Below are 17,528 nucleotides of genomic sequence, written 5' to 3'. Positions count from 1 at the left end.
CCATTAGAATAAGCAGAGACAAAAGCAGCAACATGAGGAAACAATGGAAGGTGGAGACACTGAGCTGAAGAAAGGAGCAGATTAAGATGTGCATTCTGTAAATCATCACATGGGGTTTGTGTATTGTTGCAGGAGCAAAAGACCAATCAATATAGGTACAGAATTGCTAGGTTCAGTTTGTAGACTCTGATGGGAATGCTAGTTACAGCTTTTACCGTCTCTGCTGCATTGTGACTCTGAGTAGGCAACAAGACTAAAGAAGCTGTTAGTGTACTGAAGATGATTTTCATGCTGATTTGAACTGACCTGACTTTTGGCAGAAGGCTTTTTAACATTTATTGTTCTAATGTACAACACAGCCACTGCGTCTGCTAAAGGTTTTTCAATTGTGGTGGCTCTTGGTTTATTTTCATTTGCAGATCTTGAACCCAGTTCATTATTGTTTCAGGTTGCTTTTTGGCTGGGGGAGGAGGGGGCAGTAATCTTTGGCGAGCCCTATCTCATTACATCTTCAAAGCCAACCGGGGCTGGCCCTGGTTAGTATTTGGACAGGTTACCACCAAGGAAAACCAGGGCAATGGCAAACCACCTCAGGACATCTCTTGCCTGGAAAACCCTAGAGTTAGTGTACCCTGGGTTTCACTAGTATAACCCTAGAGTTAGCGTCACCAAAAGTTTGCTGCAAGTTTACAGCACTTTCTACTACCAATGACCTCAGTGTACTTCTGAGCATTTTATTCTGGTGGAGACCTGTCCTTGAATAATTCCTGTTAAATATTGGGAAAATATTATGAAAGGTAATGGATAATTCAGAAACCATCTTTGGAATTCATAGACGCTGCTGGGCTGTTATCTTCAAGTTGTAAGCTCTTGTTCTGTATAGAGAGACAAGTGTGTTCAAGTGAGCCACAGAAACCCAGAGCTTGTCAGGCTAGAACATAGATGATACCTTCTTTTTTGTGATGTGAGTTTTACAGGAATCAAATATGTAGTAATCCTTTTGTCAGTTTTTCCTAGACTCTCAACATCTTTGAAGTGCTGCAAATAGTGTCCACAGTGAGCACTCTCCAAGGTGGAAAAGTAGCTGGCTAAATAACACTTTTGTCCACTACTTCACTTAAAACTTCTTTACATGGACCAAACAGGCTTCAGATTAGTCCACTGCTAAACTGAACTAACTGGTTATCTTATGTTAGGATTGGCCTCCTGAAAAACTCTGAGATAACTTATGCGTCACTTTTTAAATATTTAAATGTAGTCTTTGATTTGCATTTTCTTGAGACATGATTGTACCCCAGTACACTCAGATTCCCATTTGCTATATCATTCCAAAATTGTAGCAAGCATAAAATTATACTATCATTGGGTTGCATCCCAAGGAAAATTCCTGCCAACTGGAAAGGACATTTTAGGCTTTGGTGAAGAGGGGGAGTTGAGGAAGTCCCTCTTTGCTGGCAAAAATGCCTTCTATCAGCAGAGACCTCATTGTCCAAGCCAGTTGGATCTGTTCAGTAGGGTTAAGTAATCCAGTGAACACTTAAACTTGTGCTTATAAGGATTAAAAAGTCCATTGCTTTTCTCATCCAATCCATACAGCTCAATGAACAGATCAGGCTGGCTGTGCAGCTCCAGAGAATCTGGATACACATAGCACAAGCGTGAGAAGGCCCACTGTGCTATTGGTTAGGGCATAGGGATTACTCTTTACAGCTTTGTCATCACTATGCTTACTGAAAAAGAAGTTCCATGGATTTCAATAGAACATTTTCAATAACACATACTTAAACACAGTTTGAGCGTATTGGAGGCAGTTTGGAAAATCCTTTGGATATGGCAGGCTGTAACAGAGTCCTTATATTCCGGGCGAGGGAGAGAGATTATCCCACCGCTAGCCACCAATTGTAACAGGACAGGTGGCCTACAATCAACGTTCCCACTAAACTGACTGGTGGGGTTTCCTTTGCCACCCAAAATATCCCAGGCTAGTGTTCAGGGATCTTCTTTTTACTCTGCTGCCACCATTAAAGAGAAGGAACTAGGAATCCCAAAACTGCTGCTGGCTTCCAAATATAATAAAGGATCCTACCTCGCATTCACTCTTGGTCTGAGGGGAATGTCCTTCAGAGTCCCATATAAAAAAATGGAGGGAACTCAAAATTGGCTTGGATTCTAGTCTCACAGACAGGTACTTTTCAACCGCTCACACACAAACGCAGACTGGCACCCTTTAGGAATTTAGAAACAACAAAAGAAGAGAAACTTCTTAGAAGCTAGCTCAGAGGTACTAACGCTTAATGGTTTCAGAGAGGTTCTTTTCACTTAAGAAATTACAGAGCTTCAGATGTTACTTGGGTTTCAGGGAGCCACACAGTAGAGACACACGCGGGTGTCTCTTTTCTCAGAGGGCTATTTTTGCTTTTAGATCTACTAAATTTCTTTCACCGGCAGACACCTTCAGTCCCCTTTCTGACTTCACACCACAACCCACTGAATACACACACACACAGTCCTTGCCTGCTGTGAGATCTCTGGCATACAAAAGCTTCCTCCCCCCTCTCTCACACTAATCCCAAACTGGTCTCACTGCTACTGGATCGGGCTTTTCCCAGACTGGTGTTACACAGGGGTAGGGCAGACTCTAGGTCTGGACAGTATTCACTGTCAAGCCACTGACTGGCGTGTCACTTTGCACCCAACTCAGGGCCTCTTTTCTCTGGCAAGCCTCAGCTTGTAGAGTGACTGGACTTATGTCAGCTAACACTGCTGAGACAGAATCCTCAGATCTGATAGACCACTCCCTGTCAAACTCTGGTTCTTCCTGAATCTCTCTCCCAATCTTGACTCCTTCTGATCTCTATCAGAATCTCTTCAGAGAGAGTGTATCCCCTGACAGGCTCTGCTGTATTTATACTGCCAGCACTCTGGCTCCCCCTATCCCTGGCCATAGGCAACTGTGCCTTTGCTCGACCAATCAAATGGGGTCCTTGGTATAGTGGAGCCTGCTGCCTTAACTCTGGCTGTTACTAAGGCCTTTTCATTATGCCTTTCACACACACCAGCCCTTCATGGTGGGGCAAGTCTGCTACACAGGCCAATAGTAATATTCTCCAAGCATCAAAGTAGTAAATAGCATTTAGAGTTCATGTCAAACGGAATGAATAGAATTCATATGCAAATAGGCAGCTATCATACTAGGCCTTCAGAGATTGAGAAAGGCTAGTTCATTTCAGAAAACTGTAGAGGCTCATGTATATCATTAATTTTACTCTGGCAATTGATCACCTTTTGACCTTTGTAATAACTTCCCTTTCCCCCCTTCTCTTTCCGTATGTGTGTCCACAATCTGAGTGCATCTGACTTCATACATCTGGTGAAGTATGCTTGGTTCACGAAAACATATTTCACAATAAACATATTTGTTTTTAAGATGCCACAAAATAAGTTGTTTCATAGGTAAGAGACTTCACTGCACATTACACTGGACTAATGTTCTGCATTTCTTTATCACCTTTACATTCAGGCTAAACAGGTGATAAACTCCTTTTTATTCCACCCAAAAAATGTACTAAGTGAAACAACATTTTTTTATTTTGTTGACTGCAACTTTTATGTTTTGTTTGTATTAAATTATAAACTCAATATCTTGTTTAAATAAACTTATATTTTTATGTAGAGGAATTATACTAGACTTTTCTTAGCTTACACAAATGCCTTTGTCCATTTTGCTACCATAAAAAAGGACAATAATGTCTTGGGATAGCGAGTTTGTTCAAGGGAAGTTGCATCTACAGCAAAGCATTCTTTGGTTGTATTATAAAAATGCTTTACTGAGAGTAAGTCCCATTGATTAACATGGGACTTCTTTCCAAGCAGACAAGTTTAGGGTTACTACCACTGCAGCCATCCTACATAGTTGCACTTATCTAAGCCCATTTACTTAAATGAATTTGCAAGTGTATTCCTTTGCCTAGGATGGTACTGTTAGTCTCTGCTGCTCCTCAGTTCAGTAAGTGGTTGCAGAGCTCCAGTTCACAATGGATCTACATTGGATTTAATCCCAGTGATAAAACTAGAATAATCCCCCTCCAAAATAATTCACATTACCAAGTGACCATTGGGTTACCAGGATAAGAAAAGAGACAGCCATTCTCCAGAGAACTCAGGGATATCCCAGTGCTGCCACTTGCTTCTAAGCATGTTTGCTGTGAAGTTCTCAATAACTAAAGTAAACCTGAGATTTGTACAGTGAATTACCCATTTTTAAAGCATAGATTCCAGCATGGCCAATGAAACTAAGATAAAAGTCATACCAGGGATGTGCAGACAGTATTTCTATAACTGACTTTTGTGGGGGACTAACTGGTTTAAACTTTTCCTGTTATTTACCTAGGGGCAATTATGTTAAAGTTTTGGTGGTCAGGTAAGTGATGTAATAATATGATTGTTGATTCGAATTAAGATCTGTGAGTTTAACTGGCCTTAGTCCATGTGCTGACAGTTACTTTAAAGACAGTTGGCCCCTTGGCACTGAAAGTCCCTTGCCAAGTCACCTATAACTTCTCTGCTAACAGCAGTTGTGCTTGGAATATTGCCTGGTTTTCAATTTGGTTACCAACTCACAAGTCTCTCCCTGCAACTGGTTAAATTGAAGGAGTGAAATGCATTTCCCTGTTTTGATGGCAAACTGCAAGAACGGGTTTTTCAGGACATTGCAGAAAAAATACAGAGATATCCAGAAAAGACTGGATGGACAGGTGGCTTCAGGAAAATAAAACATGGGTTTTATTAGGTGATTTACTGTGGATAAATGTATTCCAGATTATGAGTTTAATTACTAAAAAAAATGATTCAACCGAAAATCTGAATCAATCCAAAATGTATTTTTTGAAGCACAACCACTCACTTTCATAACTAATTCTTTGGATTTATTAGTCTTGATAAGTTTAGCATTTAGCCGATAGGTAATACATAGCTTGTCCTTTCAACTATTGAGGTACAGCATCCATTTGTAAAGATAACAGGGAAGATGCATGGGAATGATTGTGTTTAATTGTTGTGATCTTACTAGAGATCAGTGAAGCTGGGGACTTTAAAGAAGAATCTAAAAGCAAAGGAGACTAAAGAATTAACACGGATGAAAATGAATACAGGTTGAAGAACAGAAGCAGGATGGCCTTGCAAAACCTTTAGTGATAGAAGATCCCACCGTTCTCTTTGCGGGAGTATCCACTGTTGGTGGCTGCAGTGTGCGGACTCTCTGGGGAAAAGTAAGAGGGTCAATTTTTGCTAAGTATTACATGTATTGAGAAGTCTCCCATTTACAGTTCTAGGCAGCATCATGCACTAGAAACTCTTACTTCCTAATGCAGACCTGAGAAACACCCACTGAAACCTTTCTAGATAAGGTTGAGGAAATAACACAGATACCAAAGCTAAGCGAATACATAAAAACTATGTATATTTCCATAATGGCTAAAACAGGGGTCCTCAATCTTTTTCAGCTTCGGGCGCCTTTGGAATTCTGACATAAGGTGCTGGGTGCAACTACACAATCCCTATTCACAGGAGGCAGAGCCTACAACAACATGTCAGTGAGTGAGGTCATGCTTAACTTTAATAGTATAACCTTTCAGCATTTCAGGCAGAAGCTTTAACAGGATGCTTTTTAAACTGAACTGTCATACAGTGAATATCTTCATGCAGCAATGGCAGTTGCTGGTAAAGCAACTTTTTAAAAAATCTGTAAAGCCAATCAGATCTTCAGTGGCCAACTGGAAGCCCTACTGGGCAAAAGTCCCACCTGGCTCTCCCCATTTTCTAAAAAAAAGTTTGCTGGGTACCATAAAAGGTGACAGTGGACACTACATTGGAGTCCCCTGCATTAGGAAAAAAGTTTCATTTAGGCAGTAAGAAGTAATAAATAAAATAAACAGGCATGCACTAGGCAGGAAACCATGGACTCTAAGTTGCTCTACTGCTTTTTAAAAAATCTAGCTCATCTTTACTAAATTCGACAGCATTTCAGTGTTTTTTTCAAGAACTGTCAGGTATTTTCCACACTTGCTGTTTGCTATGTGTGAGCTACCCTGTTCATTTCAGTAGATACCCCAGTTATACAAGCTGCCTGCATATATTTATTCGTGGCAGATTACACAGAATAAATCAATCCAATCAACAGGATGGGACATCCAATAGACAATGCTATGGGATTTGAATTGTAGGAATATGGAACCAAGTATACAGAGAACTGAAGCAAAGCATAAATATTGTTAATATGACACGCTGAATGATGCAAAAAATTACACAATTGGATTTTACTTATTAACAACAGACAGTACAAACTATACACCATAGTAAAGACCACAGTCCCAAACTCTTCACCCAAGTATTTTTCTGAACTCTTTAGTTACAGAATAGCCCTACCATCTGTTTAGAAAAGCCCTCTTGACCATATGCACACAAGTGTGTATGTGAAAATACGGAACATTACATCACCCTGTTGTTAAAAACCTACATACCCTTAGCATGTAGGCTAAGGTTAGAAGAGATGTGAGTACATTCTCTTGAAAGGAAGCCCAATATTATAAACAGTTAGAATCACTAACCTGAAGGAGTCACCTATATAAGAAATTAATTTGCCAAAAAGAGGAGCTCATCACTTGGGGGAGGGTCTTTGCTAATGTACTAGAAGAAGAGTTTGGATTTATATCCCCCTTTCTCTCCTGTAATGAGACTCAAAGGAGCTTACAATCTCCTTTTCCTCCCCCCCCCCACAAACACCCTGTGAGGTGGGTGAGGCTGAGAGAGCTCCAAAGAATTGTGACTAGCCCAAGGTCACCCAGATGCAGTGGTGGGATTCAGCAGGTTTGCACCGCTTCAGGAGAACTAGTCGTGAAAATGGTATTTATAAACAACCAGTTGTTAAATTATTTGAATCCCACCACTGCCCAGATGGCTTGTGTTGGAGTGCACAAGCTAATCTTGTGCACTCCAACAGCTTAAGTGACCAAGCGGGGAATCAAACCCGGTTCTCCAGATTAGAGTGCACCTGTGCTTAACCACTACACCATGCTAGCTCTTAACCATTACATTACGCTGGCTACTGACCAGGGATACGCATCTGCCAGCTGCACTTACCAATTGCTCCCTCAATGCTGTCGATTGATTCTTTTACTGGATTGACCCAATGTCTTACAGAGATGCCCTTCGAAGTGTGAGGCTGAATTGGAGGCACAGCGCGTTCCTTTACAAACTCTAAACCCTTCAAAGTTCTGTAGGGCTCAAAGACATACAGAAGGATATGCATTAACATGGAAAAAATAGGAATTCTTGGGTAAAGACAATCATTCCCTATTTTTCTGTGCATGAGGGTCACATCAATAATCACTTTTTTGCATCAAATCACATCTGGCTTATGGCCACTTCTGGCGCGGTTTTCAAGGCAAGCGACATTGAGAGGTGGTTTGCCATTTCCTGCCTCCATGTCACAACCCTGGTATTCCTTGGAGGTCTCCCATCAAAATACATGTCAGGATTGACTCTGCTCAGCTTCTGAGATCTGACAAGATCAAGCTAGCCTGAGCTATCCAGGTCATGGTTTTAGCTCTATTATATCCCCCAGTAGAACTGATAGCAAATTCAGGGGAGGGTGGTTTAATTTGGGAAGGTATGAAGGGAAGGCCTAAGTACCCTATCTCGCAGTGGCTGTTCCAATCTAATTTTCACCCCAAAGCTACTTTTAAGTGAAAGAAGTAGAAAACACTGATCATGTTCCTGCTTCACATCTGTTTTGGTTCTCAGCGTGCATGGTTTTCTTGGTGTCTGAAAGCATGACAGTGATCTAAAATGCAGTTTGGCTGGTGAGAAGTTGGAAGATGGTACAGTATGGTCAAATGTATTCAACAAAATGATAGTCAGGTATTGAAAAAGAGAGCACTAATTTAGATGGGCAGCATGGTGGAAGGATAATTTATCAAAAGATTGGTGTCTGCAATCCTTAGAACATCCATAACTCTGTAATTTGAAATGAATGCATGCCAATGTGTAGTAATGTGACATATAAGTTGACTTGCTTTTACCTTGCATCTTTTTATCTCTATCAATTGTCTCAGCGTAGGTTCTTGAAGGCCAGAATCAGTAACGTATTGGTTCAGTTTAATTGAGCATATGACGAAATGGATACTTGAAGTCTCCATTTAAACTGTGCCAAAGCCGGAATATTAGCTAAAGTGAAGTTAAAGAGAGGCGGCCCTCAATAGTTTTGTAGAGTATTGATTAGCAATGGTAATTGGCTGATCCGTGCTTCATTGTTTGGCCCTGCGTCTGGTACAGTGATCTCAGTGTGGTTCCTGTGAATCCTATGATGACTGCCAGTGCGCTCCTGGCATCACATTGCTTTTTCCCTAAAGCAAAGGGTCAATCGTTACTTTCTTGCATCTCATTGGAGGATGAGATGTGTTAGCAGACCCTGTGAGGCATCATCTTTGGGCAGGGGTCCCCAGTGTGGCATCCAGAAGTGCCATGGTGCCTGCCAACACCTTTCCTGGCATCCTCCAAGTGTTTTTAGATGGTGGGTAGAGCCAGGTGGGCTAATTGCCCAGAGTTTCTGATTGCCCACTGGAGATCTGCTTGGCTGTGCAGATTAAAATAACATTTCAGTGACAGCTACCACTATAGTGTTTATTTTATTCAACTCCTCTTTCCCAGTGTGTTTTAAAATTTTACTCCTCCTGTTCCCGGCGCTTGGACTTCCTCTGTGCATGGACTTCCTCTTTTTCCTCCTCCTCCTGGAACTTTACTTATAGTGGAGGGAAGCAATTTTATCTGATTCCCCCTCCTTACTGCAGCACCACCAATTCTTGGCTTTTTGTCCATGCAGGACCTTGCAACTCCAGGAATCATCTTTCCAGGGGTCAAATTGGACTGCTGAAGGAAAGGGAACATGTGGAAAATCAGCATCCACTGGCACTTTCCACTGATGATTAGTGGGATACAATCCAGTTGCATTTGCTAAGAAAACAATGAGTTCTCCAGAGTTTGTGACCATGTGAGAAACTGAATTAAATGCCACTTGTGGAATCGTGATGTAGCGGCAGGAGCTACAGGGTTGGTTTGGGGTTTGTTTTTTTCTGGTATATTGGTGGAGAACACAAACCTTATGAAAAACTATGTTGCTTCCTGAAACCAGGAAAGTGAAAAGATTAGGCTTACCCATGGTCATCAAAGAGGGTCTCTTTATGGAGAACTACCTTGCTCTTGTCTTTAAGCAGGTCTTTATGGTGATTGTACAAGGAACTGAGGTTAAAATCCAGGCTGTCTCTAGAAACCTAGACAAAGGTGGGGAAAGTTTATTTTGGCATTTAAACTAGCAACCACCTGCCATTAGTAAACAATGGGATATATAAGTGATTAGAAAAGCTGACAACCCAAAACCAAACACCCACCAATTTCTATTGAGGAAAAGAAAAGAGAATAGTGACTCGTGCATGTTTTCAGTATGCAGATGCTTGAGATTTGATTTAAAGAAAGAAGATGATAGACAGTGTCTGATGTTACCTCAGGTTCTGTGTACCAGACTTCTCTCCTGGTACTTGCTAGGGTAGGTGTGGCATGCAGTCGATTCCAGGGGCCTTGATGTTGGCCCAAATGGGTGGGCAGTGCACAGGCAATTTTCTGTGCCAAGAAAAAAGAAAGCATACGAGGCTTAAGGCCAGAGGCGTAGCTAGAGAAAATGGAACCCGGGACAAATCTGAGTTTTGCATCCCCCACCCCATATGGGCAGCCACCCTTGCCCACCATGACCAAACAACATTTTTGGCACCAGGTCATCTCAAAGTCACCATCACATTATAGAACATGCCCCAACACACAAATCTGAACACACCCAGGCATCCCTAGTTTAAACAACATTGACAGTGATGCTATTTTTGAAGGGGGGATCCACCCTGAAACAGCATCAATATTAATATTAGAACCAGGGTAGGACTATATTCAGGATGTTCAGGAACCGCAATTCCCATCAGTTTCGTCAGCATGGCCACTGGCTGGCGCGGTAGGGGCTGAAGGCAATTGTAGTTCCTGAACATCTGGAGAGCCCCAGGTTCTGCACTCGATGGTGAAAGTTCCAGCGAGCCCGATTCTCCTTTTAAATCCACCTTAAAGGGAGACTCTGGGCTCCCAAGTTTAAACAAGATTGAAAGTGATGCTGTTTCAGGGTAGATTCCCCCCCACCCCAACAGCATCATTTTCAATGTTGGTTGTCATGAGTTTTCTGGGCTGCGTGATGGTCAGTTTTAGGTTTCGGGTTTTTGTTACGAATTTGGCAACAAGTTATGACTGAATAAATTAAATAAAAATAAAAAAGTTAGGGTGGGGGTTCAAGCAAGAGCAAGGGTTAAGGCAAAACCCTGAAACCTGAAATTGACCATAACACTATTCTCGGACTGCACCCCAGAACTCAATATAACACTAAGGCAAGCCAGAGTCCCTGCCCTTGACTTAACCCTAACCCGAACTTATTATTCTTATTTAATAAATTGAGTCATAAATTGTTCCCAAAATTGTTATAAAAACCCGAAACATGAAACTGAGCATACCCTATTCACGGACTACGCCCTAGAATTCAACGTAACACTAAGGCAAAGCTGAGCCACTGCTCTTGTCTTAACCCTAACCCTAACTTATTATTTTTCTTTAATGTAATACATCATACATTGTTCCCAAAATTGTAACAAAAAATAAATTAAATAAAAATAATAGGTTAGGGTTAGGGATAAGGCAATTTGGTACAATTTTGGGAACAATTTATCACTGAATAAATTAAATAAAAATAATAAATTAGGGTTAGGGTTAAGGCAAGGGTAGGGGCTCAGGGTTGCCTTAGTGTTACATTGAGTTCTAGCAAGGATGTAGGTAAGGGGGGGTTCTCGGGTTCAGACCCCCCATTGCATGTCCGAAGCTCCACCCCCCCGTTAGTGGGTAAAGTTTTTTTTTCAGTTTTTGGCCTGCAGGGGACGCAGTTTTTAGGCTAGTGGCACCGAAATTTCCGGCTATTGTCAGGTGACACTCCTGATGATACCACCAAGTTTGGTTCAGGAGGTCCAAAGTTATGGACCCCCAAAAGGGGAGCCCCATCCCCCATTGTTTCCAATGGGAGCTAATAGTAGATGGGGGCTACACATTTGAGAGCCCATAATTTTGGACCCCCTGAACCAAACTTCACCAAACCTGGGTGGTATCATCGGGAGAGTCTCCCAAAGATACCCTGAAAGTTTCGTTCTGCTAGCTTAACAATTGTACCCCTGACAGCAGGCACCACCCAAATTTTCCCAGATTCTCTTTTTGGTTTAAATCCATTCAGCATGGATTTAAAGAGAGAATCTGAGGTCCCCAGTTTAAACATTGAAAGTAATGTTGTTTCAGGGTGGGGGATAATCCACCCCAAAACAGCATCACTTTCAATATTGTTTTATCTGGGGACCTCAGATTCTCCCTTTAAGGTGGATTTAAAAGGAGAATCTGGGCTCCCTAATTTAAACACCATTGAAAGTGATGCTGTTTGGGGGTGGATTCCAGCATCACAGCAGTCGCCCATGGGGGGGGGGGGTGCGCAAACCTCACATTTAGCACTGAGCTCCATTTTCCCTAGCTACCCCTCTGCCTGGAGGGGAGAGAGAAGGGGTTGCCGGCTGCCAGCTGGGAGCCCAGCTGGTGGGGGAGGTGGGGTGGGCGGGTCACGCGAGTTTGCCATCCCTTGCCTCAAAGAGCTGCTTTTATAAGCACTTAGGCTGGGGGTAGGGCTTGGGGATGCATGGCCACGCCCCCAGAGGCAGGTGGGCGTGGCCGAACCCCCGAACCCCGCCCATGAAAATGTATACCTAAGTTACTGAGTTCTAGGGAGCAATCCGTGAATAGGGCTATGGTCAATTTTAGGTTTCGGGTTTTCGTTACAATTTTGGGAACAATTTATCACTGAATAAATTAAATAAAAATAAAAAGTTAGGGTTAGGGTTAAGGAAAGGGCAGAGGCTCTGGCTTGCCTTGGTGTTATTTTGAGTTCTAGGGTGCTGTCCAATAATATCACGATGGTCAGTTTTAGGTTTCGGGTTTTTGTTATAAATTTAAGAAGAATTCAAGACTGAATAAATTAAATAAAAAATAAAAATTAGGGTTGCGCTTCAAGCAAGGACAAAGGTTAAGGCAAAACCCTGAATCCAGAAATTGACCACTGCCCTGTTCACAGACTGTGCCCTAGAACACAACGTAACACTAAGGCAAACCCGAGCCCCTACTCTTGTCTTAACCCTAACCCATACTAATTATTGTTATTTAATATATTCAGTCATAAATTGTTCCCAAAATTGTAACAAAAAATAAATAAAATAAAAATAATAAGTTATGGTTAGGGTTAAGGCAAGGACCAGGACCAGGCTTCCCTTAGTGTTACATTGAGTTCTAGGGCGCAGTCTGAGAATAGGGTGATGGTCAGTTTCAGGTTCCAGGTTTTTGTTACAATTTTGGGAACACTTTATGACTTAATACATTAAATAAAAATAAAAAGTTAGGGTTAGGGTTACGGCAGGGGCAGGGGCTCTGGCTTGCCTTAGTGTTACTTTGAGTTCCAAAGCTCAGTCTGAGAATAGGGCTATGGTCAGTTTTAGGTTTCGGGTTTTTGCTACAAATTTGGGAACAATTTATCACTGAATAAATTAAACAAAGATAAAAAGTTAGGTTTGGGGTTCAAAAAAGGGCAAGAGTGAAGGCAGAACCCTGAAACTGACCATAACCCCATTCTCGGACTGCACCCAAGAACTCAATAGAACACTGAGGCAAGCCAGAGCCCCTGCACTTGTCTTAATCCAAACCTGAATTTATCATTTTATTTAATTTATTGAGTCATAAATTGTTCCCAAAATTGTAACTAAAAATAAATTAAATAGAAATAATAGGTTAGGGTTAAGGCAAGGGCAGGGGCTCAGGCTTGCCTTAGTGTTACATTGAGTTCCAGGGTGCAGTCCGAGAATAGGACTATGGTCAGTGTTAGGTTTCAGGTTTTTCTTACAATTTTGGGAACAATTTATGACTGAATAAATTAAATAAAAATAAAATGTTAGGGTTAGATTTACGGCACGGGCAGGGTCTCAGGCTTGCCTTAGTATTATGCTGAGTTCTAGGGCGCAGTCCAATAATATCCCGATGGTCAATTTTAGGTTTCAGGTTTTTGTTATACATTTGGGAACAATTTATGACTGAATAAATTAAATGAAAATAAAAAATTAGGGTTGCGCTTCAAGCAAGGGCAAGGGTTAAGGCAAAACCCTGAAACCAGAAATTGACCATTGCACTGTTCGCAGACTGTGCCCTAGAATACAACGTAACACTAAGGCAAGCCTGAGCCCCTGCTCTTGCCTGAACCCTAACCCTAGCTTACTATTTTTATTTAATTTTTTCAGTCATAAATTGTTCTTAGAATTTTCATACAAACCCGAAAACTGAAACTGACCAAAGCGTTATACATGGACTGCGCCCTAGAACTCAACGTAACACTAAGGCAAACCCAAGCCCCTACTCTTGCCTTAACCCTAACCCTAACTAATTATTGTTATTTAATATATTCAGTCATAAATTGTTCCCAAAATTGTAACAAAAATAGATTAAATAAAAATAAGAAGTTAGGGTTAGGGTTAAGGCAAGGGCCGGGTCTCAGGCTTGCCTTAGTGTTAAGTTCTGGGGCGCAGTCTGAGAATAGGGCTATGGTCAGTTTCCGGTTCCGGGTTTTCGTTACAATTTTAGGAACAATTTACGACTGAATAAATTAAATAAAAAACATAAATTAAGGGTAGGGTTAAGGAAAGGGCAGGGGCTCTGGCTTGTCTTGATGTTATTTTGAGTTTTAGGGTGCAGTCCGAGAATAGGGCTATGGTCAGTTTTAGGTTTCGGGTTTTTGTTATAAAAATGGGAACAATTTATCACTGAATAAATTAAATAAAAATAAAAAGTTAGGGTTAGGGTTAACACAATGGCCGGGGCTGAGGTTTGCCTTAGTGTTATGCGGAGTTCTAGGGCACAGTCCAATAATATCGCAATGGTCATTTTAGGTTTCGGGTTTTTGTTATAAATTTAAGAACAATTCATGAGTGAATAAATTAAATGAAAATAAAAAATTAGGGTTGCACTTCAAGCAAGGACAAGGGTTAAGGCAATACCCTGAAACCAGAAATTGACCATTGACCATTTCACAAACTGTGCCCTAGAACACAACGTAACACTAAGGCAAGCCTGAACTCCTGCTCTTGTCTGAACCCTAACCCTAGCTTACGATTTTTTTTTAATTTTTTCAGTCATAAATTGTTACCAGAACTTTTATAAAAACCCAAAACCTGAAACTGACCATAGCCTTATACATGGACTGTGCCCTAGAACACAATGTAACGCTAAGGCAAACCCGAGCCCCTACTCTTAACCCTAACCAAACTAATTATTTTTATTTAATTTATTCAGTCATACATTGTTCCCAAGATTGTAACAAACGTAACACTAAGGCAGGTCCGAGACCCTTTTTTTTGCCTTAACCCTAACCTTAACTTATTATTTTTATTTAGTTAATTCAGTCATAAATTGTTCCCAGGATTGTAACAAAAATAAATTAAATAAAAATAATAAATTAGGGTTAGGGTTAAGGTTAAGGCAAGGGCAGGGGCTCAGGCTTGCCTTAGTGTTACGTTGAGTTCTACGGCGCAGTCTGAGAATAGGGTTATGGTCAGTTTTAGGTTTCAGGTTTTTGTTACAATTTTGGGAACAATTTAAGATTGAATAAATTAAATAAAAATAATAAATTAGGCTTAGTTTTGGCAGTGACAAAGAACCTTTCCAGACAAGATTCTTGGTGCCTGGACTGTACCTTAATGTTGTCACTAGAGTTGAGATTTGGTTTTCTCTTGGAACTGCTGCTACCAGCAAGTCTATGATTGTAGAGAATCCACTACCTATGGACTTGCATGAAAACTCCTTTTGCTGTACTACTGTTTAAAGGCTCTGCTCAGCTGCTAGGCCTCCTTTGCTTGCTGGGAGGGCCTAACACACCTGGTTGGGAGTAAAGTTAACTGCCACCTCTGCCCCCACACTCTCTTTGTTAGCTGCATGGGTGAAATAGAAATCACACAGACAGCATTTAAAATGTTAGGAAATTGAATAAATAAGCTGCACACATTATAAATAAACATGAGAGTTTGCAAAGAATGATTAAAACCACAGTTCTCTGATTCTAACTCTTGCATACTTTAAATGATGAAAAATAAGAGTTGCTAGCATTTAGAAATCATCTATTATCTTGCTCTAGTGGTTTGGGGCTGTCCCCTTTGGGATCTTAGCAACATGTGCTCAAGATGGACTCCAGGTTAAAATGGAAATTGAGTTAAAAGAGTTAATTCCTCACAGCAAATGACTAAAAATAGCTCCTTCTTCCACATGTCTTTTTATATTTACCTCCCTATCTCTCCCTCTGCAGGCCCTCTTTTTTTCTCTGTCCCAAAAGAAAGATTTATCCTTTCCTTTTGGTATCCCTAGTTCTGTAGCTAAGGTGTGCTCTGGCTGTTGTCCTTCACTTGGCAAAGGCCATTTGAATTTCCAGGTTTGTGCTTGGGAGATGTCATACCTACTAGTCTTTCTCATCCCCCCCACCCCCCAGCATTTTGTAACCTGTACATTATGCAGGCCCAGTTATAATAGACCTTGAAACATATTCTGAGGAATAAGGCATTTTGCCACAGAGTTGCCTGATGCTTTCTCAGCTCATTCAGAAAGGGGAAAGGATATCATTCTCACTATCGATCAGAAGGTGCACAATGGTACCTCATCCTCCCTCTTCCAAGACGAGCCACTGTCCCTTCTTATGTGCCCAACGAATTAGGAAGAGTAGTTTTTTATTGTGGATACTGTCAAATTGCCCATTTGCAAACAATACCAGGTTGGAGAGAGCTGGGGACTATGGGTTTTGCCCCAAGGTCTATGAATTTGCCCAAGTAAAAGAAGAAAGGAACAGTGAACACTTGCATGTGTATCTTCTAAGTATAAAGTCACCCCTTCTGAAATGTGCATCTGGAGAGGAAGATTCAAAGGATTTTAAATGTTCCACAAATCTTTGAGAATATCTCAGGGTCAATCCAAATTCTGACTCCAAAAGATCACAAGTAAATTATTTCCCACTCTTCCTGGGGTAGAGACTGATATTTCCCCACTTGTGTTATTCTGTTCATTGACTAAGCTCTGTAAATACAAATTTAAATGGAGAGTAGGGAAGTATACCCTTTGTTACGTGAAGGATAATTTTTCTCCCAAGCTAGTGTGGAGGAAGGGGGCAGGTCTGTTTGTATTGTTGGGGCCTCTGTTCCTACCTACCCCGTCTCTTCTGCACCTTGTAAAATAATACTCTCTCTTGCTCTTCCATCTTTTCCTATACCACTTTTCTTCCTGAGAACAAGACCCTGAGAACAAGGAGGAGCATCGCCTCCTGCCCCATAAGGATCCTTCTACAGCCAGCTGCAGAAAGACACTGCAGATAGCAGTAGTGTATACAAATGTAGTAGAATGGAGTCTGTGAAATCACATGAGGGGGTGGGCATCCCAACAACTGTACATTAGGACAGCAAAAGAGGAGCAGAGTAAAACCAGCAATTTTGCCTGGAACAGTATAACTTGGTCCTCCTCACCTGGCCACTCCTGGACTGGCCCCTGGAGATGTCTTCGCTTTCATAGTTGGGAAGTTGGAAGGGGTCCTTGGTAGGTGGCATATTTCAGCCCTCGGAAAAACCCGGCGCGAGACCCGCAAGGGACAGTAGCGGCGGAGAAAGCAGCAGCAGCACCACCAGACCCGCAGGTGCTGACAGCACGCGGCAGTTTTGTTTAGGAGTCAGCAGAGGTTGCCAGGAGACAGTCCGACACAGCTCAAGAAGTTGTCGCGCAAAGCGCCCTCTAATGGTCAGAAATAGCAATACGGCAAGCGACGGAAGAAGAGAAACCTGGAGGCTAAGGGGAGAATGAAGGACGGCCGCGAGAAGGCGGCAAAATCTCCATACCCTCCGCGAATCCCCCCGCCTCCACAGAGGTTCCAATTTTTTTAATCCTTAATTTTTTTTTAATGAGTGAGCCTACTGCCTTTTTGACAGTTTAAGTATTCGGAATAGCATGATGCATTTTTAATTCTGTTCAAAACTAAGTCGTCCCCCATTTTAAAATAGAGATTGTAACTTACAATTTGTAAGTAAACTTCCATGCATGCTCATTTGATTGCGATCAGGACAAGTGAGAGATTTCAGTTTTGCAAAGAAATTCTAGTGAGAAATTGACCCTCGTGCCTGTATTTCTTATGTAACTTACTGGAACTTGGGGAAGCATTTTGACCAGTTAATTAAAAAAGAACCCCTCCCTCCCCAATTTGTTTGCCGAAGGCCGGGCGCAAAAGCCTGAAGAGAAGTAAGAAAGCGGCCTCCTTGCGTCTTTTCATACCGTACACCCATGCTGGCTCGCTGGCT

General features: G+C 41.6%; 1 protein-coding gene across 1 annotated transcript; it reads right to left on the bottom strand.

Moving 5' to 3' along the window:
* Window positions 1-4,861: 4,861 nt before the first annotated feature.
* CFAP276 (cilia and flagella associated protein 276) lies at window positions 4,862-16,913 on the bottom strand. Its single transcript, XM_048495933.1, has 5 exons — window positions 16,707-16,913; window positions 9,556-9,672; window positions 9,211-9,326; window positions 7,138-7,271; window positions 4,862-5,257 (listed from the first exon to the last, which is right to left on the bottom strand). The coding sequence occupies exons 1-5, from the start codon at window positions 16,785-16,787 to the stop codon at window positions 5,187-5,189; spliced, it is 519 nt and encodes a 172-aa protein (XP_048351890.1). The 5' UTR covers window positions 16,788-16,913; the 3' UTR covers window positions 4,862-5,186.
* Between the last annotated feature and the right edge of the window lie 615 nt (window positions 16,914-17,528).

The sequence above is a fragment of the Sphaerodactylus townsendi genome, linkage group LG05 (assembly GCF_021028975.2).
Source record: "Sphaerodactylus townsendi isolate TG3544 linkage group LG05, MPM_Stown_v2.3, whole genome shotgun sequence".
NCBI classification, from domain to species: Eukaryota; Metazoa; Chordata; class Lepidosauria; order Squamata; family Sphaerodactylidae; genus Sphaerodactylus; species Sphaerodactylus townsendi.
The sequence above is the reverse complement of the archived record's forward strand: the minus strand, read 5'-3'. Positions and strand labels throughout refer to the sequence as shown.